The following is a 27,862-nucleotide window of genomic DNA, read 5'->3' on the forward strand; positions in this document are numbered from 1 at the left end:
ACATTTAAATTAAATGATGGTGCATTGTTCAGTTTTCTGTGTGAATTGTATGTAAATACTATTCCTTATCCCTGATCCCCAAACTTTTATTATGTTCTATAACTTTTAGTGTTTGTCTTTAAAATAAGATTGTTGCTTTATCTCAATGTGATTTTCTACATTACTGCCTGACTTGTGATTGCTTGTATGAGGTTTTTGTCCTGTAGGTGGTGCTAGAGTCACACCTCATTTTGATAGAAGGTAGAGAACTGAAATTCTTTTCAGTGTGAAAATAAGATACCACATTTTATAATATTCTTCATGCTTACTTTAATGGTCTACATAAAAGCAGTTTATCTTAATGTTAGATAATAAGTAGATTGCTCTGCTTTGTTCTTAAGAAACAGCAGAATATTCTGTGTTCTCATAAAGACTTTCAGATACTTCTTGGAGTATTAATATTTTTAGAGGACTTATTTGCTTTAGCACTGTTTTTCACAAAAAATCCTAGGACAGCAGGTACCGTTGCAATCCCTGTTTTTGCAGAGAGTAATCAGGATTAGCAAGATTAAGTAACTTGCCTGCAGTCAACACTAGGTAGGTGGTAATGAAATAGTAGATAGATGGGGTGAGAATGAAACCCAGATCTGCTAGACTCAAGAGTTCCTAGAACTGAATTATATTGCCTTAGACTAGTAGAGCATAACATAAAACCACAGATGTCAAAATTAACTTGTCTGATGAGTGTGAAATGAGGCACCCACTAATATATCATAGTAATACATGCCTAAATATTTAATACCTTTAATTTCAGTCTGTGGCTGTGCCAACCAGTGTCGTCACAGTTACTCCTGGAAAGCCATTGAATACTGTAACTACCCTGAAGGCTTCAAGTTTGGGAGCATTATCCACTCCCTCAAATGAGCCCAATCTTAAAGCAGAGAACTCAGCGGCTGTTCAGATTAATCTTTCTCCGGTAAGCTCTTACTTGCACCTTATATAAATCTTGTTCCTTGCAAGTTCTTTTGAATTGTTTGCTCACTAACACTTGTGTTTGCTTATATTTACATTTTCATATTTAGACAATGCTAGAAAATGTGAAGAAATGCAAGAACTTCCTTGCAATGTTAATAAAACTAGCATGTAGTGGATCACAGTCCCCAGAAATGGGGCAAAATGTGAAGAAGCTGGTGGAACAACTTTTGGTAAGTAGTACTATAAAATCCTGCAAATTCTGGAGGAATCCATATAACATGTTTTAATTGGGAAATGCATATTTTTAAGTGAGATTTATTTTATTTATTTATTTAATTAATTTATGTTTTGAGACAGAGTCTCGCTCTGTTGCCCAAGCTGGAGTGCAGTGGCGTGATCTAGGCTGACTGCAACCTCTGCCTCCTGGGTTCAAATGATTCTCATGCCTCAGCTTCCCGAGTAGCTGGGATTACAGGTGTGCACCACCACGCTCGGCTAATTTTTGTATTTTTAGTAGAGACGGGGTTTTGCCATGTTGGCCAGGCTGGTCTCAAACTCCTGGCCTCAAGTGATGCACTTGCCCTGACCTCCCAAAGTGTTGGGATTACAGGCGTGAGCCACGAAGCCCGGCCTGAGATTTATTTTAAATGTAGTTCTTGATAAATTTTGTTTTTTGCTTCTTGAAAACTTTGTAAAGACTATAAATCTTGGCTAGAAAGACTTATTGTATATTTATTTTGAAAATTTACCTTTTTTTAAAAAATTGTATGTGTTTAAGGTATGCAACGTGATGTTTTGATATATATATATTATTTCTGTACATCAGTCTTGCCTCCCTTACTCTACAAAGGGCCTTGGAGAGAAGGCTTATTATTTAGTCAATAGGAAATTGTTATTAGAATTATGAAATCTCGGCTGGGCGCAGTGGCTTATGCCTGTAATCCCAGCACTTTGGGAGGCCGAGGCAGAGTCAGGAGTTTGAGACCTGAGGTCAGGAGTTTGAGACCAGCCTGGCCAACATGGTGAAATCTCTTCTCTACTAAAAATATAAAAATTAGCCAGGTGTAGTGGCGCACGCCTGTAATCCCAGCTACTTGGAAGGGTAAGGCAGGAGAATGGCTTGAACCTGGGAGGCGGAGGTTGCAGTAAGCTGAGATTGCACCACTGTGCTCTAGTCCGGGCAACAGAGCAAGACTCTGTCTCAAAAAAAAAAAAAAAAAGAATTATGAAATCTCAGAAAGCCAGGCTATCAATGGATAATGAAATTCAGTTCTCATATGTCCAGATAGACACCAAGCTTTGGGACCACAGAAGTTAGTTAATGCTCTTAGGCCTCACTTTCCTTATCTATAAGATTCTCATCTTACAGATGAGAATGGTTAAACATGATGATCGTTGATGTTTCTATGAGTGCCAAGATGCTGTGTCTTTTAGCTACCAAATTATATGCCTTTGGTTTCTTACATCCTCTTTCAGGTAAAATATGTAGGTGCACTAAAAAGAGTGAAGGTAGAAGTTAGCAAACATTTCATATTATATGCTTAAGACATGCTGAGGATATAACAGACAAATGGATTTGGATTTTTTGAACTACTATAATATACAGATTTCTCTCACCACATAATTAGAATTATATTTTTCACATAAAAATTGTCACTTTTTCCCAGTATAAAATGTGTATATTTCAACTATTATACAGCAAAAACAAGCATAGTTTACAAATATTAAAATACCTTCTTTACTACTGTTTAATGCTGCCTGTAAGATGTTAGAGCACACTTTAAATGGTTAGTTTTTCATTTGGGAAGATGTTTTTATTTCAGATGTCTAAAATACCTCATACTAACAAATTTTTAATTCAACTTTTGGGTGTCTTTTTAAAAGTAAACATTGAGCTTTTGATCTTCCCTTTTCAAGGTATGCTAGTTTTGAAAGGGGATATGATGACTTGTTTCTCTGAAATGGAATACTCTAGATGAAGAGACCCGTTGGAAAGGAACACATATCCCATAAAACATTAAAGACTTCTTAACCACAAAACATATGTGTGAATTTTATGGACAGATAGAAGCAGTTAGGAATTAATCAAATATTGTCTCTAGTTTTAAGATCTGTTTACTTTAGAATGACAAACAGCAGTTCTAAAATATTTTGGTTTTAGGATACCTTTAAATTCCTAAAACTTGAGGACTCCCCAAGGCATTTTGTTTTTGTGGGGTTAACATTAAAACTGAAAAATATTTAACATTTTTTTATTGAAAAAAAATTTTTTTGAGGTAGGGTCTTACTCTGTCACCCAGGCTGGAGTGCAGTGGTGTGAACAAGGCTCCCTGCTTTCTTGACCCTCCTGGGATCAAGCAGTCCTCCTGCCTCAGCCTCCCAGGTAACTGGGACCACTGACATATGCCACCACACCTGGCTAATTTTTTGATTTTTTTGTAGAGACAGGGTCTTGCTATGTTGCTCAGGCTGATCTCAAACTCCTGAGCTCAAGTAATCGTCCCACCTTGGCCTGGCGAAGTGCTAGGATTACAGGCATGAGCTACCGTGCCCAGCTTGTTTATTAAAAAATAACAGTAAACCCATTAAATGTTAACATAACTGACATTTAAGTGAAAACCGAGTTTCAAAACAACAACAAAATTGAATGAGAAGAGTAGCATTGCTGTACCAATTTTGCAAATCTCCTTAGTGGCCGACCTGATGGAAAACAGCTGGATTCTCATATCATCTTCTGCATTTAATCTGTTTTGTGATATGTTATTTTTTTGGGAGTATTTGGAGAATATCTGGTCTTGTGAAGAGAGGTGGTTGGAATAGTGATTATTTTTTTAAAAATAGCTTTTCTCCAGATCATGGTGGATATTCTTTAGAGTCTACTGGTTTATCCTGCATGCTGGATGGATCTTTTACCCACTTATGATTTTTGTGATGACATTCATTGTTCATTGGGAAAATACTGGTTCACTGAGTTATGCAGATCTTTCAAATGTTTCCAGATTTATTATTTAAGATATCAAAATAACATGCTTATTAAATTCACCAACCTTATTAGAAAATTCTTGTACCAGGAAGCTATCAAGCTCAGAATAGTTGTTACACATTTTTCACAATCGTAATTTTGGCTTGAGAGCTTTAATTTTTATCATTAGCAACAAATACTATCCATTGTTTTCCTTACTGTTAGAGGTTTAGTTTGTTTTTGAGAAAATATCTAACAAATACCCAAGTCTGAATAACCACAATTGCTTTGCCATTCTTTTCAGTAAAAATGGAAAAAAGTGACTAGTTTAGCGACTCAATTACAGTGCTTTTCCTAGACCCTCTTGACTTTGATCTGCAACAAAAATGCTCTGTGTATGGTTCCTATTTTGTTATACACAATATTAAAGAGGTATCTACTGAAGAGTTGAGATTTAGTAAAGTTAATTTTTACTGCTTCATCCAAGGATGTTTCAAAGTGAAATTGGGTCCGTTTTTTTATTTTTATTTTTTAGAGTAAGAGTCTTGCTCTCTTGTTCAGGCTGGAGTGCAGTGGCATGATACTAGCTCCTTCCACTTCACCCTCCAAGTAGCTAGGACTAGAGGTGTGTGCCACCATGCCCAGCTAGTTTTAAAATATTTTTTTGTAGTGACAGGGTCTCACTATGTTGCCCAAGCTAGTCTCCCAACTCCTGGCCTCAAGCGATCTGCACCCTTGGCCCGCCAAAGTACTGGGATTACAGGTGTGAGCCACTGTGCTTGGCCTTCTGTTGTTGTTTTTTTTTTCCTCCAAGCACATAGCACTGTAGAATGTGATGACGGCTGTTTCACTTTGCCATTAGCCTTTCTTACCAGTCGTTTTACCCATTGTTGCCTTTGCAACATGTGTGCAAACATTAGCTTAGTGAAAAAGGCTTTCTCTCCAAGATGTTAGTATTAATGGAAAATACTTTAGATCACACATACCCCTGAAATGCTTAATAGTGTAAGCAATGTGTAAAGGTTCCTCACTTCTTTGGAACTGCTGTTATGGATTTACAGTGTCATTCTGAAAGTAGTCTTGCAGATCCATAGCCAACATCATATTGAATGGGCAAAAGCTCGAACCATTTCCCTTGAGAATTGGAACAAGACAAGGTCTCACCATTCCTATTTAACATAATACTGGAGGTTGTAGCCAGAGCAGTCAGGCAAGAGAAAGAAATAAAAGGCCTCCAAATGGGAAAAAAAGGAGTAAAACTCTGTCTTCACTGATGATATGATTCTATGCCTAGAAAATCTTAAAGACTCTGCCAAAAGGCTTCTAGAACTGATAAACAACTTTAGTAAAGTTTCAGGGTACAAAATCAGTGTTCAAAAATCAGCATTTCTATACACCAAAAACGTTCTAGCTAACAGCCAAATCAAGAGCACAGTCCCATTTACATTAGCCACACACACAAAAATGAAGTACCTAGGAATACAGCTAACCAAGGAGGTGAAAGATGTCTACAAGGAGAAATACGAAACACTGTTGAAAATTCATGCTTATGGACTGAAAGAATTGATATCATTAAAATAGCCGTACTGCCCAAAGCAGTTTACAGATTCAATGTTGTTCCTGTCAAACTACCAATGTCATTTTTCACAGAATTAGAGAAAACTATTTTAAAATTCATATAGGACCAAAAAAGAGCCTGAATAGCCAAAACAATTCTAAGCAAAAAACAAAACAAAACAAAGCCAAGTGGCATCACATTCCCTTACTTCAGACTATACTATAAGGCTACAGTGACCCAAACAGCATGGCACTGATACAAAAACAGACACATAGACCAATTGAACAGAATAGAGAACCCAGAAATAAAGCTGCACACCTACAACTATCTGATCTTTGACGTTGTCGACAAAAATAAGTAATGGGGCCTGGCCACAGTGGCTCACGCCTTTTATAATCCTAGCACTTTGGGAGGCTGAGGCAGGTGGATCACTTGCAGTCAGGAGATTGAGACCAGTATGGTCAACATAGTGAAACCACATCTCTACTAAAAAAATACAAAAATTAGCCAGGTGTGGTGGCATATGCCTGTAGTCCCAGCTACTCAGGAGGCCGAGGCAGGGGAATTGCCTGAACCCGGGTGGGGGAGGTTGCAGTGGGCCAAGATCATGCCACTGCACTACAGCCTAGGTGACACAGTGAGACTCTATCTCAAAAAAAAAGTAGTGGGGAAAGGACTCATTCTACACATGGTGCTGGGATAACTCATTATCTATGTGCGGAAGAATGAAACTGGACCCCTACTTTTCACCGTATATAAAAATTAACTTGAGATGGATTAAAGATTTAAATGTAAGACCTCAAACTGTAAAAGTCCTAGAAGAAAACCCAGGAAATACCCTTCTTGACATCGGCCTTGGCAAAGAATTTATGGCGAACTCTCCAAAAGCAATTGCAACAAAAACAAAAATTGACAAGTGGAACCTAACTAAACTAAGGGCTTCTGCACAGCAGAAGATACAATCAACAGAGTAAACAGACCACCTACAGAATGGAAGAAGATATTTGCGAACTATATATCTGACAAAGATCTAATATACAGAATCAATAAGGAACTTAAAAATCAGCAAGAAAAATACCCCATTAAAAAATAGGTAAACGACATGAACAGACACTTCTGAAAAGAAGACATACAAGCAGCCAACAAACATGAAAAGATGCTCATCATCACTAATCATCAGAGAAATGCAAATCAGAACCACAATGAGATACCATCTCATACTAGTCAAAATGTCTGTTATTAAGAAGTCAGAAAACAGATGCTGGTGGGGCTGCAAAGAGAAGCGAACACTTATACGCTGTTGGTGGGCATGTAAATTAGTTTAGCTACTGTGGAAAGCAGTTTGAAGATTTCTTAAAGAACGAAAAATAGACCTACCATTTGACCCAGCAGTGCCATTACTGGGTATATATCCAAGGGAAAATAAATCATTCTATAAAAAAGACACATGCACTTGTATGTTTTATCGCAGCACTACTCAAAACAGCCAAGACATGGAATCAGCAGAGGTGTTAATTGACAGTGGGTTGGATAAATAAAAAGTGGTACATATATACCATGGAATACTACACAACCATAAAAAAGAACAAGATCATGTTTTTTGTAGCAATGTGAATGGCCATTATCCTAAGCAAATTGATGCAGGAATAGAAAACCAGATACTACATGTTCTCACTTACAAGTGGAAGCTAAACATTAAGTACACACGGATGTAAAGATGGGAACAATAGACACTGAGAACTACTAGAAAGTGGGAGTGAGGGGGTGTGTGGGCTGAAAAACTACCTCCTAGATAACTGTGCTCACTACCTGGGTGATGAGATAATCTGTACCCCAAACTTGTACCTGCTGAATCTAAAATAAAAGCTGATTTTTTTTTTTTTTTTTAATCTGAGGTCATACTTACCTTTCCTTGAATGCTTCTTCCACAACTTCATGAAGAAAAAACCAGATGTTTTCTGTCACCGCACAATTATAATCTTTATTAAGTATGTAATATGTCCTATTAGGCAAAATTTTAAGAACTATATTTTATACATTTGAAAAGAATAAGATAATTCAATCAGCTACATCTTACACATTATCACTGGCATCAAGTTATTTTGGAAATACTTCTACTAATTCTGGAAATGTTGTCCCTGGCTCTTGTGTGCAAAGAACAGCAGCAGGCTAGCAGATTAATTTCCAAATTGTTTTAGAGAACTTAAACACCAAGGTCTCCAAACTGAGTAACTTCCTGTTCCCCACCCTAAGAAATTTAAGACACCTGTGCCTTCACTTCTTAATTGTTCTTAACAGATTGTAATAATGTAGTATTACTCAGCCCATCAGTTCTTCTCTTTGCTTCCTGGGATCTTTAAAAGAAAAAAAATCACCCCTTCATTGTATTCTCTATGAATAAACATCTCTATCATTTATGCTTACACATTTCATAGCTGGCATGAAAAAAAGCCTATATTTAATTGACTTTATCATTTGTGAAAAGTTTGCTATGTCTACAATCATGAATTATATACTTTGTCTCTTTTAAAATATTTGTAGACTTAAAATTGTTTCTATTTCTCCCATCCCTCAGGATGCAAAAATCGAAGCAGAAGAATTTACTAGGAAACTGTATGTTGAACTCAAGTCTTCACCTCAGCCTCACCTGGTTCCTTTTCTTAAGGTAGAGTTATGTGTCACTTAGAAGAAATAATTTGGATTAGATTAAAATAATTAAAAACTGGAATATTTCAATATGACAGCAATTGAATGTGAAGATACTGACAGCGTGGAAGAAACCTCTGAGTGCTTTTGTAAGCTATAAAGCATGTTCATAATATTATTTTATTTGGACACTTTGAAAAAAGAGAAGTAACATTTTATTCATGAACGTAAGTTCATGATTATATTGTTTAATGCTTGTATAAGAATATACAGACATACCACAGAGGTATTACAGGTTTGGTTTTAGACCACCATAAGAAAGCTAATGTCACAATAAAGTGAGTCACATGAAATTTTTGGTTTCCAAATGCATATAAAACTTTTTATGGTATACTTTATTTAGGTATACAATAGCATTATATTTGAAAAAACAGTTACACATGTTAATTAAAAATATTTTATTGCTAAAAAGTGCTGACAATCATCTGAACTTCAGCAAGTTATAATATTTTTGATGGTAAAGAGTCTTACCTCAATGTTGATGGCTTTTTGCTGGTCAAGGTGGTGGTCACTGAAGGTGGTCACACCCAGCTGTGGCAATGTCTTAAATTAAGACAACAGTGCAATTTGTGTCATCAGTTGATTCTTCCCTTCACAAAATATTTCTCTGTAGCACGCAGTGCTGTCTGATAGCATTTCACACACAGCAGAACTTCTTTCAAAATTGGAGTCAGTTCTCTCATACCCTGCCATTACTTTGTTAAATAAGTTGTTGTTATATTCTAAATTCTTTGTTACCATTCTAACAACATTTATAGCATTTGACCAGGAGTAGACTCCATCTCAAGAAACCACTTTCTTTGCTCATCTGTAAGAAGCAACTCCTCATCTCTTCCAGTTTTATCATGAGATTGCAGCAATTCGGTCACATCTTCAGGCTCCACTTTTAACTGTGGTTCTCTTGCTGTTTCTACCATATCTGCAGTGACTTCCTCCACTGAAGTTCTGAACCCCTCAAAGTCATCCATGAGGATGGGGATCCACTTCTTATGAACTCCTGTTAGTGTTGATATTTTGATTTCCTGCCCGACTCACAAATATACTTAATGGCATTTAGAATGGTGAATCTTTTCCAGAAGGTTTTCAGTTGACTTTGCCCCCAGATTCATCAGAGGAATCACTGTCTATGGCAGCTGTAGTCTTACAAAATCTATTTCTTAGATAATAATTGAAAGTAAGAATTACTCCTTGATATATATGGGCTGCAGAATGGATGTTGTGTTAGCAGACAGGAAGACAATATTGATCTCCTTGTACATCTCTATCAGAACTTTTGGGTGATGAGGTGTATTGTCAATGAGTGGTAATATTTTGAAAAGAAACTTTTTTTTTTTTTTTTCCTCTGAGCAGTAGTTCTCAACAGTGGGCTTAAAATATTCAGTAAACCATGTTGTGAACAGATGTGCTGTCATCCATGCTTTGTTCATTGATAGAGCACAGGCAGAGTAGATTTAGCATAATTCTTAAGAGCCCTAGGATTTTTGGAATAGTAAATGAGCATTGGCTTCCACTTGAAGTCACCACCTACATTAGCCCCTAACAAGAAAGTCAGCCTGTGCTTTGAAGCCTTGAAGCCATGCGTTGACTTTTCCTCAGCCAAAAGCTATGAAAGACCTAGCTTCCTCCAATAGAAGGTTGTTTTGTCTCCATTGAAAATCTGTTGTTGGCCAGGCATGGTGGCTCACGCCTGTAATCTCAGCACTTTAGGAGGCCGAGTCGGGCAGATCACCTGGGGTCGGGAGTTCGAGACCAGCCTGGCCAACAGGGAGAAACCCTGACTCTACTAAAAAAAATAAAAAAGTTAGCTGGGCGTGGTGGTGCACGCCTATAGTCCCAGCTACTTGGGAGGCTGAGGCAGGAGAATTGCTTGAACCTGGGAGGCAGAGGTTGCAGTGAGCCAAGATCGTGCATTGCACTGTAGCCTGGGTGACAAGAGCGAGACTCCATCTCAAAAAAAAATCTTGGCTATATCTTCTGTATGATTTGCTGCAGTTTCTACATCAGTACTTGCAGCTTTACCTTGCACTTTTATGTTAGTTATCAAGAGAGCTTCTTCCCTTAAACTTCATGAGCCAACCTCTCCTAACTTCATACTTTTCTTCTACAGCTTCGTCACTTTTCAGCCTTCATAAAATTGAAGAGTTAGTGCTATACTCTGGTTTAGACTTTTGCTTAAGGGAATGTTGTAGCTGGTTTGATCTTCTGTCCACACCACTCAAACTTTCTCCATGTCAGCAATAAGACTGTTTCGTTTTCTTATCATTTATGTGTCACATGGAGTAGCCCTTTGAAGTTCCTTCAAGAATTTTTCCTTTGTATTCACAACTTGGCTGTTTGGCACAAGAGCCCTAGCTTTCCATCTCTGTTGGCTAAACAAACGAAAACTCCAGGAATGAAAAGGCACAACCTACTAGTTTTTAGTTTGAACTGCCTTTACTCTTTAAGTAGGATACAAAGATAGACGCTGACAGTCAGAAAGTATGCTTGGCTGGGCGTGGTAGCTCACGCCTGTAATCCCAGCACTTTGGGAGGCCGAGGTTGGCGGATCACCTGAGGTGAGGAGATGGAGACCAGCCTGGCCAACATGGCTGTCTCTACTAAAAAATACAAAAATTAGCCAGTGGTGGCATGTGCCTGTAGTCCCAGCTACTCAGGAGGCTGAGGCAGGAGAATCTCTTGAACTCAGGAGGCAGAGGTTGCAGAGAGCCGAGATCACACCGCTGCATTCCAGCCTGGGCAACAGAGTGAGACTCCGTCTCAATAAAAAAAAAAGAAAATATGCTAGCTCAGTTCTTTCAGATCGTAAAATTCACTTTGTATTTAATTTTGTTTTGATGTAAAGATATTTCTTTATTTTTATTTAAAAAAATTTTTTTTGAGATGAGGTTTTGCTCTGTCACCCAGGCTGGGGTGTAGTGGTGCGATCACAGCTCACTGCAACCTCAACTTCCTGGGTCCAAGTGATCCTTCCACCTCAGCCCCTGTGGTAGCTGAGACTATAGGAATGCACCACCATGCCCTGCTAATTTAATTTTTGTATTTTTTGTAGAGACGGAGTTTTACCATGTTGCCCAGGCTTTTAAAGACTATTTCTTCTTTTCCTTTTTTTTTTTGAGATAGGGACTTGCTCTGTCACCCAGGCTAGAATGCAGTGGCATGATCTCAGCTCACTGCAACCTCTGCCTCCCGAGTAGCTGGGACTACAGGTGTGTGCCACCACACCTGACTAATTTTTGTATTTTCTGTATAGATGGGGTTTTGCCATGTTGCCTAGGCTGGTCTCAAACTCCTGGCCTCAAGTGATTGTTTGCTTTGGCCTCCCAGAGTGCTGGGATTACAGGCATGAGCCACTGCACCTACTATCCAGAGTTTGAAAGTTACTTAATGAAGAGACCTAGATTCTGCTGTGGTTTAAATAAACTTAACAGATACTGAAGTTATTAATGATGTTATAGGGTTTAGATGATTATAGAAAAGTATAATATAGTGTTTACCAAATTGATATTGAGGGAATACAAATAAGTTTAATACTGAGATATAGTAATTTCATATTGGTAAACAAGCACTTTTGGGCTTCAAATTGATTGTATCCTGGATATTGGCAGGATATATGTAAGTGATACCAGCTGTCTTCAACTGAAATACTTGATACACTTTTGATTGGTTTTAAGTTGTAAAGGTATGAAATACCACATTTTGTTTCACAAGTAGCTGATTTGTTAGCAGTGTTTTTTTCCATTCCTCTACGTTTCCAGAAAAGCGTGGTTGCCTTACGACAACTTCTGCCTAACTCCCAGAGCTTCATCCAGCAATGTGTTCAGCAGACTTCTAGTGACATAGTCATTGCTACCTGTACTACAACAGTAACAGCTTCTCCTGTGGTGACAACTACAGTGTCCTCAAGCCAGTCTGAAAAGTCAATTATTGTTTCTGGAGCAACAGCACCCAGAACTGTGTCAGTGCAAACTTTGAACCCACTTGCTGGTCCAGTGGGAGCAAAAGCTGGAGTTGTGACACTTCATTCTGTGGGCCCAACTGCTGCAACAGGAGGAACAACAGCTGGAACTGTTTTGCTTCAGACTTCAAAACCACTTGTGACATCTGTAGCAAACACAATGACCACGGTCTCACTGCAACCTGAAAAGCCAGTTGTCTCTGGAACAGCAGTAACACTGTCCCTTCCAGCAGTAACTTTTGGAGAAACTTCAAGTGCAGCTATTTGTCTTCCATCTGTGAAACCTATTGTTACTTCTGCTGGGACCACATCTGACAAGCCTGTTATTGGGACTCCAATTCAAATCAAACTTGCCCAGCCGGGCCCTGTCCTTTCACAACCAGCTGGGATTCCACAGGCAGTTCAAGTCAAGCAACTAGTGAGTAACATTTTGTTTCTTCCCCAGTTACTTATTTTGAAAATTTTGAAGATTCAGAAAACTGGTAAGACTAGTAGAAAACTAGTAAGGCTATATAATGTTTATGGGTTTGACCAATTAATTTTTTTTTTTACCTCATTTGCTTTGTTTTCCTCTTTCTGCTCACACCTACAAACACACATATAAGTCCTTTTTTTTTTAAAGACAGAGTCTCACTCTGTCGCCCAGGCTGGAGTGCAGTGGCATGATCTCGGCTCACTGTAACCTCCACCTCCCAGGTTCAAGCATTTCTCATGCCTTACCCTCCTGAGTAGCTGGAATTACAGGTGTGCACTACCACGCCTTTCTAATTTTTGTATTTTTGTTAGAGATGGAGTTTCTCCATGTTGGCCAGGCTAGTCTTGGACTCCTGGCCTTAAATGATCCACCCGCCTTGGCCTCCCAAAGCACTGGGATTACAGACAGGCATGAGCCACCACGCCCAGCAGCAAACACACACATAAGTCTTTACTGAACCATCTGAGAGTGGTTGCAAGAATTATGACAATGCAAGGTGTATGTATCTCCTAAAAGGTTTTTTTTGTAAAACATAACCACAACATACCTGTTGTCACACACAGGAAATTAATATTGGTACAGTATTTCTGTAGTTGTCCCAATAATGTCTTTTTATTTTTATTTTTTTTGTAGAGAGAGGGTCTTGCTATGTTGCCCAAGCTGGTCTCAAACTCTTGGCCTCAAGTGTTCCTCTTGACTTAGACCTCCCAAAGTGTTAGGATTACAGGCATGAGCCACTGTACCTGGCTCATTTAATCTAGAATACTTCTCTAGCTTTTTATGGTTGTTTATTATAGTGTAAAGTTTTCAGTGTCCAGAATATTTGCAGAATAGTCTTTTGTTTTGTCTGATTGTTGTGTTTTTTTGCTAAACTTGGTAGGTTGGGAGGTTCTTGGGTGAAAGAAGGAAATTTTAGCTGTTTGTTGATTAGTGTTTAGAATGTTCTTCTTTATTTAAGAAAAGGTAAGTTTTACCAGAAAACTATGAAAGTATTGTTAACTCATGGGAGATACTACATGGTGCATTAATTAAAAATCATAACGTTTTTAGTAAAGTTCTTCCCTGTCTTCTACGATAACAGAGCTTTCTGTTCTTTTGGTGAATGTCCTTGTTCTCTTTTGTAATGCTTTGCATTAGAGGCTGTGTTTTAAATCTCTGTTTTGGTTCATTCTGCTTCTTGTTTAGCCTTTCCAGCCCAGTTTGTGTTATCAGAATAAGAGGTATCTGAGTGACTGTCGTCTGAGGCAACAGGGCAGCTTTGGACATAGAATGAAAGGGGTTGATCCGTGACCAGAATTGGAGAGTAGTCAAACTCTTGAGCAGATAAATGATGGTCATTTCCTGGGCACTAATCTTCTCTCATCCCTTCCCACTCTGCATCTCATTTTCAAATGGAGAAATGTAACTGCCTTGCAGGATTTCTCTTGGGTAACTGAATTTAATCTCGGAGATGAAACAACATTTTTAAAAGCAGTGATTCTTAAACATTGTTCTGGGCAGCCAGGTTTGAGAACCACTGGAGTAGAGGAATTGCCCCAAGGAAAGGCCTCTTTTTGGTAGCACTGAACAGAATTGAAATCCTCTTTATGTGTCATAGTTGTTTCTTGAATCAACACTAATCTTTATTGAGCATCTATAGCATATAGGTCCCTGGGGTGAAATAATACTTTATAGCTACATAGTTTTAAAAGCATGTCATTATGTGCTATGGATTTTAAAATAATTTTATGATAAAAAGGTAGGGAGAAAACTAAGAATCCAGAAATTCTGAGCTGACTCATCCAGTAACAGTCAAGTGGCCGGGCGCGGTGGTTCATGCCTGTAATCTCAGCACTTTGGGAGGCCGAGGCAGGCGGATCACCTGAGGTCAGGAGTTTGAGACCAGCCTGCCCAACATGTCAAAGCCCTGTCTCTACTAAAAATACAAAAATTAGCCAGGTGTGGTGGTGGGCACCTGTAATCCCAGCTACTTGGGAGGCTGAGGCAGGAGAATGGCTTGAACCCGGGAGGCAGAGGTTGCGGTGAGCCAAGATTGCACCACAGCACTACAGCCTGGATGACAAGAGCGAAACTCCATATCAAAAGAACAAAAAACAAAACAAAAAACAGTCAAGTAATGGATCTCAGACTAGAACCCAGCTGACTTTTCCATTAGGGTATGGTGCTCTTAGAAAGAACTTCTAGGTTTCTGGAATGTCCTGAAGCAGGAAGCTGTCTCATGATAATATCTTGACAGCATTTTTGTTTTGTAGGTTTGACTTGTTATACATTATAAATCATTTCAATAAAGAAATAATGCAACAAAATCTGATGGTAAATTTTAGGGTTTTTTTACTTCCTACCTTCATTTTTAATAATTTCATTTTCCCTGTGAATTCTGCTTTCTTGTTTGTCCTTTGTTTCAAGTTTAGCCAATAAATTTGATGTTAGTATTTACACCTACCTATTTAAAGTGGCAAGAGCCAGAGTGGCCAGACCCTGAAGATAGATTGTAATTTATTTCACAACAGATTTACCTGGAGCAAAACAACATAAACCATTCTATATGGTAATGCCATAGAGAAGATTGAACTAGGGCATTCTTTCAAATAAACTACGTTAGAAAATTAATATTACTTGAGTTTGAAAGTAATTAAAGAATACCATCAGTGAATCCATTATAAACCATAGTCCAATTTAATCCTAGTTCTAAGTGAGGAGGAGAACGCTCAAGGTGCTATAAGATAACGTATTCCATGCAGCTTATAAGAAATACGGCAAATAATCATTTAAAGTATAAGAATTACTGCACTGTATCAAATCTGAGGTTCATCTAACTCCATATGGTCTGAAGAATACACACTTATTTCCTTTAATAATCATGGATTTAAAAATTCCTTTTTAATGTTTATTTCTCATTTGCATTTGTTTTTGTTTTGTTTTGTTTTGTTTTGTTTTTAGACAATGTCTTACTTCTGTCACCCAGGTTAGAGTGCAGTGGCATGAACATGGCTCATTGCAGTCTTGACTTTCTGGGCTCAGATGATCCTCCCACCTCTGCCTCCTGACTAGCTGTGACTGCAGGTGCAGGCCATCACACCCGGCTAATTTTTTTGTGTTTTTAGTAGAGACGGGGTTTCGCTGTGTTGCCCAGGCTAGTCTTGAACGCCTGAGCTCAAGTGATCCGCTTAGTACTATGGTTTTATTTGGTGGTTTCTTTGAAAGAAGATTAATGAATTCTCTCACATTATCACTCATTTTGTTTTTCTCAGCAGATGTTCAGGAGTATGCCTCCCATATTTTTGTTAGACTAGACACATACATTGTTCCAGGTGTTAGAGTCATTAAGATGAGAAGTGATGGGGATTGAAGGTTGTTAAGTCCCAACTCAAAACTGTGTTATAAAATAAAACTGTGTTATATTTTTGTGTACCCATCAAAAATGGTATGAAGACTAACTGGTGTCAGCCTAAATAACAGAAAGGCTTTTTAAAAGAATAAGACATTTAATTGGTAATGGAGCATTGCAATGGGAATACAGGTGCCGTAGTAAATTATGCGTATTCAGGGAGGTAAAGGAAGACAAAAGTTTTTTTATTTTTAATTTTTAAAGACTCAGGGTTTCGTTTTGTTGCCTAGCCTGGAGTGCAGTGGTGCCATCATGGCTCACTGCAGCCTCGATCTCCTGGGCTCAAGCAATCCTCCTGCCTCAGCCTCCTGAGTAGCTAGGACTACAGGTGCATGCCATCATGCCTGGCTAATTAAAAAACTTCTTATTTTGGTTAGAGACAGGGTCTTGCTATATTGCCCAGTCAGGTCTCAAAATCCTGGCCTCAAGCAGTCTTCCTGAGTAAAGGAGGACGGGTTTTAAAAGGAAAAATGAGAATTACATAGTTGTTTTGAAATGATTATCCTTGACTGCAAAGCTCAGTAACAAGGGCAACACCAGTCCGAGTTTAAACAGGCAGTTGCTGAGCAGATGATGTCCTTGCAGAAGTATTTTTTGTGTACTGTTGCTATGGCCTTTGTGCTAGGTTGTGGTTTGTGCAAGGTTTGGCGGTCTATTGGGATAGTTTTTGGGATTAGGCATACAAGCATGAGAACCCTCTCATCTTAGTCTTCCCTAGCTCTATTTGTTAGAGTTTTGTTTTTGGTTTTCTTTCAAACACAAGTGACTTCATTTTGATTCTGACAACTTTCACACTGGTAAACAATTTTTGAATATTACTGTCTTTCATAATTAAAATACTGACAGGAATACCTAATAAGGAGCATCAAGGAGGGGACAGTGCAGATAATAAGGAAGTAAGCTGGGAGTGTTTCTCTTGAGTTGCAGTCTGAATGCATAAAATGAGACCTATGTATTACTTTGTATAATGTAAGCCTGATCCCTAGAACTACAGTACATGAATATGATCTCAGCTTCATTGAAATGTATCATTTTTGAAAGAGTTCTTGTCTATTCTCAAAGAATAAGGGCAATTGAATTATTCTAACTAACATTTCTTCTCTAGGGGCATTAGTTGCTATAGGATTACTTACCAGGACATGTTGTGTTTCTTGTTACTTTTTTAAAGTAATACACATTAGTTGAATAAATTGAACTCCAAAAATTCTGTTTAGAAGTCTGTCTTTTGGCAAGACCATGGCACATTTATATTTGCCATATGTGAGTTAAAGTTCACTATCAATAGCTGGCTCAAATACATGATGACTGTTTTTCTACCTGTTTTGTTTTGTTTTGTCTTGTTTTTTTGAGACAGGGTCTCACTCTGTCACCCAGGCTGGAGTGCAGTGGTGCAATCTCGGCTCACTGCAGCCTCTGCCTCCTGCTTTCAAGCGATGGTCTAAGAAAATACTTTAGACCGGGCGTGGTGGCTCACGCCCCGTGTGATCCCCGCTGGGATTACATCTGTAATCCCAGCACTTTGGGAGGCTGAGGTGGGCGGATCACTTGAGGTCAGGAGTTCGAGACCAGCCTGGCCAACACAGTGAAACCTAGTCTCTACTAAAAATACAAAAATTAGCCAGGCGTGGTGGTGCGTGTCTGAAATCCCAGCTACTCAGGAGGCTGAGGCATGAGAATTGCTTGAACCTGGGAGGCAGAGGTTGTAGTGAGCCGAGATGGCACCACTGCACTCCAGCCTGGGTGACAAAGGAAGACTCTGTCTCAAAAAAAAAAAAGAAAAGAAAAGAAAAAAGAAAATACTTTGTTAAAATGGCACATAAAAAGTCCTTATCTTTTAAAGATATATTTTGAAATATTTATGGATACAACGATATATCTGAGATTTGCCTTAAAATAATTGAAGGTGGCAGGGAAGTGGGTAGGGGTATAGATGGAAACAAGATTGATCAAGAATTAATCATTGTTGAAGCTGGGTAATGGTATAGATGGTTTTGTTTTATCCTGTCTGTTTTTATACATACTTTAAATTTTTCACTATAAGTTAACAATTGGAAATCGGATTTATAGGGAGATTTAAATTGAGTATGGTGAAATAAAATTTAAATTCCACTCTAAAAATAATGTATGTGAGATAGTAATGTTTTTCACTTTTGAACAAGATAATTTTGCTTCGTACAAATTTAAAGTAGGCATTCTTGTTATGTTAAGATAAAGGTATATTTACGGTTGGGTGAACACAATCTGTTGTTTAAAACTGAAATCTTACCCTTTTCTAAAGCCTTAAGTTGAACGACTATATTGATAGTTCTCCTTGTTTCAGGTAGTTCAGCAGCCTTCAGGAGGCAATGAAAAACAAGTGACCACAATTTCACATTCCTCAACATTGACCATTCAGAAATGTGGACAGAAGACGATGCCAGTGAACACCGTAATACCTACTAGTCAGTTTCCTCCAGGTAGATGGTGGTCCATCTCAGTCCCATCACGCTGGGTTAGAACATGAAGGGGTTTTGTATAAGTTTTTTGTTGCTGTGTTAAGAGAAGAGAGGTTTGGTCTTTTAAAGTTGGCACCCATTGAGAGAAAACAGAAAGATAATGATTAGATTTCTCTCCCGAGACGGAGTCTTGCTCTGTTGCCCAGGCTGGAGTATAGTGGCACGATCTCAGCTCACTGCAACCTCCACCTCCCAGGTTTAAGCAATTCTCATGTTCTCAGCCTCCCCAGTAGCTGGGATTACAGGCGTGCACCACCACAGCTGGCTAATTTTTGTATTTTTATAGTAGAGACTGGGTTTTACCATGTTGGCCAGGCTGGTCTCAAACTCCTGACCTCAAGTGGTCGATCCACCCACCTTGGCCTCCCAAAGTGCTGCGATTACAGGTGTGAGCCACTGCGCCCAGCTATGATCACATTTCTTTTTACATACGTAGAAACTTTTTAGGGTTATATGTTGTTTTGGAATAAAAAAAGCAACTATTCATGGTATTCTGTAATTTGATAAAACAACCTGTTAGTAAATAAGAACTTATTTAACTTATAAAATTTGCTATAGATTTTTTTCTTCTTAAAATGTAGTTCTTTCTCTATGTACACACTTGTATGCATGTACATGCATGCATATGTATGGAAATCAGTCTTACCCAAGTCAGGTAGACTGGGAAATCAGTCTTACCAATGTCAGGTAGAGCTTTATGTATTTTTAAAAAACACCAATATAAGCAATGTATTATTAACATGTTTCAGGTGCCTTTTACTCATGATATTTTTATAATACTGCTAACATAGACTATCTAAAAAGAAATGGAAAGATTCTTATTTTATAAGAGTATTTCTTATTCAGGGAATAAATTCATTGTCATGTTTGAATTTAAGCATAGTTCTAGGGCAGCTTGGAATTTTCTTTGATAATTCTATATATATAAAAAACTGTTGTCCTGGATTTTTCCTAATGTGGCATGATTGCTTTTTTTGTATTCTATTTTTTCTTGTTTTGTTTTTATAGCTTCCATTCTAAAGCAAATTACTCTGCCTGGAAATAAAATTCTGTCGCTTCAAGCATCTCCTACTCAGAAAAATAAAATAAAAGGGAATGGAACATCATGCTTCCGGTAAGAAAATAAATAGTTAAATTTGGTTTAAGGAAGTAATATTTTTTTAAAAAAGGAGAGATGACAGAATAATACCATAATAAAATAGATATGCTGATGCCTTTTTACAAAGCTAACAGTACTTTATTGAGTATAATTTATAAACAATAAAATGCACAACTATTAAATGTATAGCTCAGTGAATTTTGTCAAATATATATACCTGTGTAATCATCATGCTGATCAAGATACTGAACATATTCATCACCTTTATGCACCTTTGAAATCAATTACCCTTATCCCCTGCCTTTGGCAGCTACTGTTCTTACGTCCATCACGATAGATCATTTTTGTTTATTCTTGAACTTCACATAAATGGAGTTTTACATTATTATGTACCCTTTTGTATCAGACTTTTTTACTCAGCATGTTTTTTAGATCATCTGTGTCATTTGGAATATTAGACGATGGTTCTTTTGCATTGCTGAGAAGCATTTTATTTTATGAAATTAAATTTGATCTTTTTTGCTATTGGTGGACATTTGGGTGGTTTCCAGTTTTTCTGATGATTATATAATAAAGCTTCATGTACAGAATTTTGTGTGAACATATGCTTTTGCTATCTAGAAATGTGATTGATGAGTCATTAGGTAAGTGTGAATTTTGGTAAGGAAGCTACCAAACTGTTTATCAAAATGACTGTATCATTTTGCATTTCTGTCATTGATGATGAGAGTTTCATTTCCTGTCCAACGTTGTGAGCAATTGGTAATTCTCAGTTCTTTTGATTTTTTAAAATCCATTTTAATAGGTGTATAAGTGGTTATTGTTGTGGTTTTAGTTTGCATTTTTCTAATGGCTAAAGATGTTGATCATCTATTTTTGTGCTTATTTGTTACTTGTATATCTTTGGTGAAGTGTGTGTTCAAATTTTTGGCCCATTGTTGTTTCTTGCATTGGTTTCTTACGATCAAGGGTTTTTAAGAGTTTATATATGTATAAACAAATGTTATATTTGTATATACAAATATATAAAATAAATTTTTATATATTTCTCCCTTTTGCATTTTTGTATATACAAATATATAAACAAACATATAACATTTGTATATATATTTGTATCATACATATTTATGAATATTTATATTAAAAATATGTATATATACAGAAATATAACATTTGTATATATAGAAATTATGCAGATAAAGTGGGGGAAAGCAGAGAAAATAGAACATGTACACAATAGTTTTTACATAGGTAATAGATGGGAATTAAAGGATGACGATTAAGAAAAAGGGCAAGCCTGAAACTGGAGATGTTCTGGAACAAAGCATAGGAGAAAATCTTTGTAACCTTGGGTTACACACATTTCTTAGATAACACATGAAAAGAGCGATCTACAAGAGGAAAAATTAATGAACTGGAATTCAGAAAATTAAAAAACTTTTGCTCTGTGGAAGACACTGTCCAGGAAATGAATAAACATGCCACAAGGAAAATATTTCCAAATTGTTTATCTGGCAAACGTTTGGATCTTAAATATATATAATATATATTATATATATATTAAATATATATATTTTAATTGCATAATTTATATATATTTCAATATAACATTTGTATAAAATTTGTACCTTAGTCTTCCTTCCTCATCCCCCCTATGTACATTTTATTTGTATGTCTGCTTTTATATGCATATATTAAAATGTTCACCGTCGGTCTTTTTTTCTGTCGTGTTCTGTCATCTCTTGGTTGGATAAAGTTCATCTGCTGGTAAATTCCTCAGGAAAGGCTCATAGGTGTAGAATTCCCTAAGTCATTGGTCCCTAACATTTTTGGCACCAGGGACTGATTTCATGGAAGACAATTTTTCCACAGACCAGGATTGAGGGGGAGGGGATAGTTTCCACTTCAGATAATAAGGCATTAGATTCTCATAAGGAGCACACAACCTAGATCTCTCGTATGTGCAGTTCACAGTAGGGTTTGTGCTCCTATGAGACTCTAATGCTACCACTGATCTGACAGGAGGTGGAGCTCGGGCAGTAATGCTCGCTTGCACACCTCTCACCTCTTCCTGTGCAGTCCAGGTTCTAACAGGCCACGGACTGCTACCGGTCCATGGCCTGGGGGCTGGGGACCCCTGTCCTAAGTTGTTGTATGTTAAAACTATTTTTCAGTGTCTTTTGATACTTGAAGAACAGCTTGGCTGGCTGTGAAATCAACACTTTTTGTATTACCTTTTTTTAAATGTTGCCCCATCATTGTCTTATTCTTATTTGATCTTTTTGTCTGAAGAACTTCAGGATTTTTCATTTTTGAAATCTCATAGTTTTGCCTTAGGATATGTTGTGAAGGTGTGGTTCCTCAATTCCTATTTGGCCCTTTCAGTATGTAGATTCTGGTCTTTTGTAATTTTTGGAAAGCATTCTTGGATTATAGTTTTAAATATTAGTTCTTGTTCACGATTTTGTGTGTGTGTGTGTGTTTCAGGGACTGTAATAGTATGGATTTTAGTCCTTTTGCCTCTCTTTCATTCCCATTACTTTGTCTCTGACCCTTTTTTTACCCTTTATTTATGTCAGTTTTTCCCTTGTTTTTCCACCTTTCTTCAATGCCTCTTCTATTAGAGTTTTGTTTGTATCTATTTGCCCTGGGAAACCTGTTTGGTCCTTTTTTGTCTTGCAACACTTAATTTTCCCCTTTTGCATTTTCTCCGCTTCCAAATGGTGCTTCTCCCTCTCCTTTTTGCCTTTTATTCCTTCCAAGAATCTACACATTTCAGTCTGCCAATTTAAATTGCATGTAGTCATGCTTTGATTTATGGGAACACCTTTTTAGCATTTTCTGACTTGGGATGTATTTAGTCTTATGCCCACCAATGACTCTGCCCTGTCTCTCTTTTCTGCAGTTTTTTTTTCCATCTCTTTTTGCCTATAGCAAGCCTTGAGGCATGGGGTGGGATGGGGAGGGGTAGATGAGATTGAGAAGATGAAAAAGTTTTCATGGGATTTGTTTTTTTTCCTTTGGAGTTTGGAGTTTGGGTATTCTGGAAGACAGTAATCCAGGCAGTCATCATCATCTTTCAGTTTAATGACTCTTGACAAAAAGCTAGACCCAAGTACCAAGTATCACTGTCAGGATACATGGAATATTTTCAATACCCCAAAAAGATTCCTTTGCACTTCTTACCAGCCTGTCCCCACATTACACCTCAGGTTCTGCACAACCATTGATCTGCTTTCTATCATTGTAGATTGGATTTGGATTTGTCCTTTCTAGAGTTTTGCATGAGTGGCTTCTGTCAAAGTCAAATTAAAAATGTAGAGGTAGGCTGGACACAGTGGCTCATGCCTGTAATCCCAGCACTTTGGGAGGCCGAGGCAGGTGGATCACTTGATGTCAAGAGTTCGAGACCAGCCTGGCTAACATAGTGAAACCCTGTCTCTACTGAAAATATAAAAATTAGCAGGGCATGGTGGTGCATGTCTGTAGTCTCAGCTACTTGGGATGCTGAGGCAGGAGAATCAGTTGAACCCTGGGAGGTTGCAGTGAGCTGAGATTGCGCCATTGCACTCCAGCCTGGGTGACAGAGTGAGACTCTGTCTCATTAAAAAAAAAAAAAAGTAGAAGTGAATCTCTAAATTTAACATTTTATTTGGGAAGAAAGAATTGCAGTTCAAAGCATACACACAGACCAGATCATCTCTGGTATGTCCGAAGAACAAAGAGAAGGCTGGAGATTAATAAAGAGACATGACATGAAATGCTCTTCAAGAAAATCCATTGGCACTGTTAAGGTTCTGGGAAGCTGGTCAGCTCTGATTGACATGTGAAGGTGGTAGGCAAAATAGTTCTAGAGTTGCGGCAAGTTGTCTCAGCAGTTATAGAATAAACTGGTCTCAGATTACAACAGGCAGTTTCAGCAGCTGGACTCGCAGAGAATTACATTTCTAGAGCAGTGTTTCGTGCCCTGCATGCTTTTCCCCCTGGCTTCTCTATTCTGTTTTAGTTGGGTATGACATGAGTGACCCAATTCATGTCATCAATATTCACACATCATACAGTTCATGTTGTGTCTGGCTTCTTTTGGTAGCATAATGTGTTTTATATACACCATGTTGTTGTATGTATCAGTAGTTGCATTTTTTATTGCTGAGTAATATTTTATTATACAGGTATATTGCTTTTGTTTGCACTGAATTATCACTTTATCTGTTGATGGATATTTGGGTTGTTTACAGTTTTTGGCAATGAGAAAGCTTGCTGGGAACACTTGTGTCTATATCTTTGTATGGACATAGATTTTCTTTTCTATAAATACATAGAAGAGAATTGCTGAGTCGTATGGTAGGTGTGTAAGCATATGTTTAACTCTATGGGAAGACACCACACTAGTTTCCTAAATGGCTATACCATTTTTCCATTCCCACCAACAAAGTAAGAGATTTTGTTCTAGTTGCTCCGCATCCTTGCTAACAATTGATACTGCAGTTTTACTTTGTCTCTCCCTGCGCCCCCCCCAATTTTAGCCATTCTGGTTTGGTATGTAGTTGTAGCTCACTGTGACTTTAATTTGCATTTCCCTAGTGACTAATGATGTTGAGTGCATTTGTCCTTATTGCCCATTTATGTAACTTCTTTTGTGAAATATCTGTTCAAATATTTTGACTGTTTTTGTTCTAATTAATTAATTAATTAATTAATTTTGAGACAGAGTCTTGCTCTGTCACGCAGGCTGCCAGGCTGGAGTTCAGTGGTGCGATCTCGGCTCACTGCAAGCTCCGCTTCCCGGGTTTATGCCATTCTGCTGCCTCAGCCTCCTGGGTAGCTGGGACTATAGGTGCCTGCCACCACACTCTGCTAATTTTGTTTTTGTATTTTTAGTAGAGACGGGTTTTCACCGTGTTAGCCAGGATAGTCTCAATCTCCTGACCTTGTGATCCGCCCTTCTCGGCCTCCCAAAGTGCTGGGATTACAGGCGTGAGCCACCGTGCCCGGCCTGTTTTTGTTTTATTTTAAGAAACAAGGTCTTGCTCTGTTGCCTAGGCTGGGGTGCAGAGGTGCAATCCTAGCTCACTGCAGCCTCAGACTCCTGAGATTAAGCGACCCATCTGCCTCAGGCTCTCAAGTAGCTAGGACTACAGGTGTACATTACCATGCCCAAGTAATTTTTTTTTTTAAATTTCCCATTTATTGTAGAGACAGGGATTTCACTATGTCTCCCAGGCTGGTCTTGAACTCCTGGCCTCATGAGATCCTCCCGCCTCAGCCTCCCGAAGTGCTGGGATTACAGGCATGAGCCACCATGCCTAGCCTATTGCCTTTTTTTTTTTCTTTTTTTGAGATGGAGTTTTGCTCTTGTTGCCCAGGCTAGAGTGCAATGGTATGATCTCAGCTCACTGCAACCTCTGCCTCCCAGGTTCAAGCGATTCTCCTGCCTCAGCCTCCTGAGTAGCTGGGATTACAGGCATGTGTCACCATGCATGGCTAATTTGCATTTTTAGTAGAGACGGGGTTTCTCCACGTTAGTCAGGTTGGTCTCGAACTCATGACCTCAGGTGATCTGCCTGCCTCGGCCTCCCAAAGTGCTGGGAGTACAGGTGTGAGCCACCATGCCCGGCCCCTTTTTTTTTTTTTTTTTTTCCCCAAGGCACAGTGCTCTCTCTACGTGTTCAGAGAAACTTCTCTGGTAAAGAACTATAGAAATGATCCCTGAAAGTATAGTCTTCCTATTGCCTGTTTTTAAAATGAGTGTTTTTGTCATGAACTTTTTCTGCATCTATTTAAGGTGGTCATTGATTTTTCTTATTATTCTAGGATCGTGAATTACATTGATTTTTAAATTTCTGAATGTTCTTGCATTCCTGGGGTATTAGCCTTTTTATTTATTGCTGCATTGATTAATGTTTTGTAAGGGTTTTGTGTTGATATTCATGAGGGATTTGGTCTATAGTTTTTTGTTCTTACAGTGTGTTTGCTAGGATTTGGTATCTGTGATTATATTGGCTTAAAAAAATGAGTCATAGTCTTTCTCCCTCCTTTGTTTTAAGCTTCTGTGTAGAATTGTTATGATTTCTTCCTTAAATGTATGAATGAATTTACCATTGAAACTAGATAGGTCTGTTGTTTTCTTTGGGAGAATGTTTTTTGACAAAGTCAATTTCATTGATAGATATAAAGGTATTTAGATTTTCTATTTCATTTTAATGCCAATTTCATGAAGCTGTATTTTTTTAAGGTTTTTATACATTTCATATTGATTTTCAGATTTATCAACAAGAAATTGCTCCTAATACTTTTCTTTTGAATGTGTATAGATGCTTTAATGGTAGTATAGTATATACATTTTTCAAGGATTTCATTTTTGTAGTTGACTTTTTCAGGCATTAAATTAATTTTATTTCTTTATCCTTTTAATGTCTATAAAATATGTAGTCTCCCTCTTTTTATTAGTAGGCTTTTATCAGTTTTGTTAATTTTTTTGTTGTTGAGACAGAGTCTCACTCTGTTGCCCAGATTAGAGTGCAGTGGCACAGTCATGGCTACTGCCACTTCAAACTCCTGGGCTCAAGCCATCTTCCCAGCTCAGCCTTATGAGCAGCTGGGACTACAGGTGCGCATCACCATGCCCGGCTAATTTTTTTAATTTTTATTTTTTGTAACTGAGGTTTCACTATGTTGCCCATGCTGGTCTTGAACTCTTGGGCCCAAGCAGTCCTCCCGTCTTGGCCTCCCAAAGTGCTGGGATTACAGGCATGAGCCACCCCGCCTGGCTTGTTTTCTAATGTAGGCATTTATTATTATTATTATTATTATTATTATTATTATTATTATTATTAATGTAAGCATTTAAAATTATACATTTCCTCATTTGAGCTGAGGCTACAAGATAAAAAATAAAAAACAAAAAATCCTATCAATTTCTCCCTAAATACTGATTTAGCACCCAACTGATTATAGGGTGTGTTTTTTTTTTTGTTTTTTCTTTTTTTTTGCCTTTCCATTCATGTCAAGATAATTTCCTTTTTTTAATTTATTGGTACAAATATTTGGTGCTTTTCTGGAATATTTTGTTTGTTTTCTAATACAGTTTTGTGATCAGAGAACATATTCTTGAACATATAATTTCAATTTTATTAGATTTATTGAGACTTCTCAGTGTGGCTAATTTTGATTAATAGCTCATGAGCACTTGGGAGAAATTACGTATTATTCAGTTTGGGTAAGTAGTTTTTTGTTGTCTACATCAGTTTGGTGAAGGTGGGTGACAGTGTTCACATCTTCTATATCCCGGGCTTTTTTTGGTTTTATTTTTCAGACTGTTTCCATCACTTATTTAGAGTGGGTATTAAAATCTCCCACTCTGATTGTTTTTTTCCCTTTGCTTGTTTTTTCCTTTAGTTCTGTCAATTTTTATATTATGTATTTGAAGCTCTGTCATTGGGACATCTCAAGCCACTAGTCATGTGGCTGCATAGACTAGGGAGTGCTTTCAGACCAAAAGACATAAACTCACAGATTTTACCCATTACTGTTCCCATCATCCAAGGTTGACTTACCCCTGTTTTCTGCCTGCTTTTATTAAGTCTCCAAATGATTGCCTTTTAAAAACTGTTTGTAGATTTTGTAATTGTTATCGATCAAACTATTGTAGCATTACTAGAAACCACGACCATCATTTCTTTTTTAATGGATTATTGTCCTGTGGTATAGTTGTTTGCCTCTATGTTCTTGAACAATTAATTGTAGTTATTTTATTGTGTGCATGTGTGGTTTTCTTTGGTTGTTGTGGTGTTTTTTTTTGTTTGTTTGTTTGTTTTTTTTGAGACAGTCTGGCTCTGTTGCCCAGGCTGAAGTACAGTGGCACAATCATAGCTCACTGCAGCCTTGAACTCCTAGGCTCCAGTGATGCTCCTGTCTCAGCCTCCCAAGTAGCTGGGGCTACAGGCATGTGCCACCACGCCTAGCTAACTTGTTTTTTAATTTATTTCTGTAGAGGTGGGGTCTTGCTGTGTCTCCCAGGCTGGTCTTGAACTCCAGGCCTTGAGTGATCCTCCTGACTCAGCCTTCCAAAGTGCTGGGATTATAGACATGAGCCACCACACCCTGCCACTTGTGGTTAAAGTCAAATGCTTAATGTTTCCAATGTCCGGGTTACCTGTGACTATTTCTATTATCTGGCTTTTTAATCCTGTTTCTTTGCTGCACTTGGTAATGTTTAATTAAATGTCAGATTTGTATGAAAAAAATTGGTAAATGCCTCACTTATTTAT

The 27,862-nt window shown here is 37.9% G+C and overlaps 1 protein-coding gene and 1 pseudogene across 3 annotated transcripts in view; one reads left to right on the top strand and one right to left on the bottom strand.

Annotated features, from left to right (window-relative positions):
• The window catches only part of TAF4B (TATA-box binding protein associated factor 4b), a 168,329-nt gene that overhangs the window by 46,388 nt on the left and 94,079 nt on the right, over nucleotides 1-27,862 (top strand). For all 3 annotated transcript variants that reach the window (XR_010124160.1, XM_054460650.2, XM_054460651.2), the window contains exons 4-9: nucleotides 794-955; nucleotides 1,062-1,184; nucleotides 8,050-8,139; nucleotides 11,936-12,553; nucleotides 18,319-18,454; nucleotides 19,502-19,607. Coding sequence is in view for 2 of the 3 variants with exons in the window: in XM_054460650.2 (XP_054316625.1) it covers nucleotides 794-955; nucleotides 1,062-1,184; nucleotides 8,050-8,139; nucleotides 11,936-12,553; nucleotides 18,319-18,454; nucleotides 19,502-19,607 (1,235 nt within the window). In the remaining variant the exon portion in view is untranslated. The remainder of the gene's footprint in view (nucleotides 1-793; nucleotides 956-1,061; nucleotides 1,185-8,049; nucleotides 8,140-11,935; nucleotides 12,554-18,318; nucleotides 18,455-19,501; nucleotides 19,608-27,862) is intronic.
• On the bottom strand, nucleotides 25,209-25,317 carry LOC129019234 (small nucleolar RNA U3; annotated as a pseudogene).

This window comes from Pongo pygmaeus, chromosome 17 (assembly GCF_028885625.2).
Source record: "Pongo pygmaeus isolate AG05252 chromosome 17, NHGRI_mPonPyg2-v2.0_pri, whole genome shotgun sequence".
Taxonomy (NCBI): domain Eukaryota; kingdom Metazoa; phylum Chordata; class Mammalia; order Primates; family Hominidae; genus Pongo; species Pongo pygmaeus.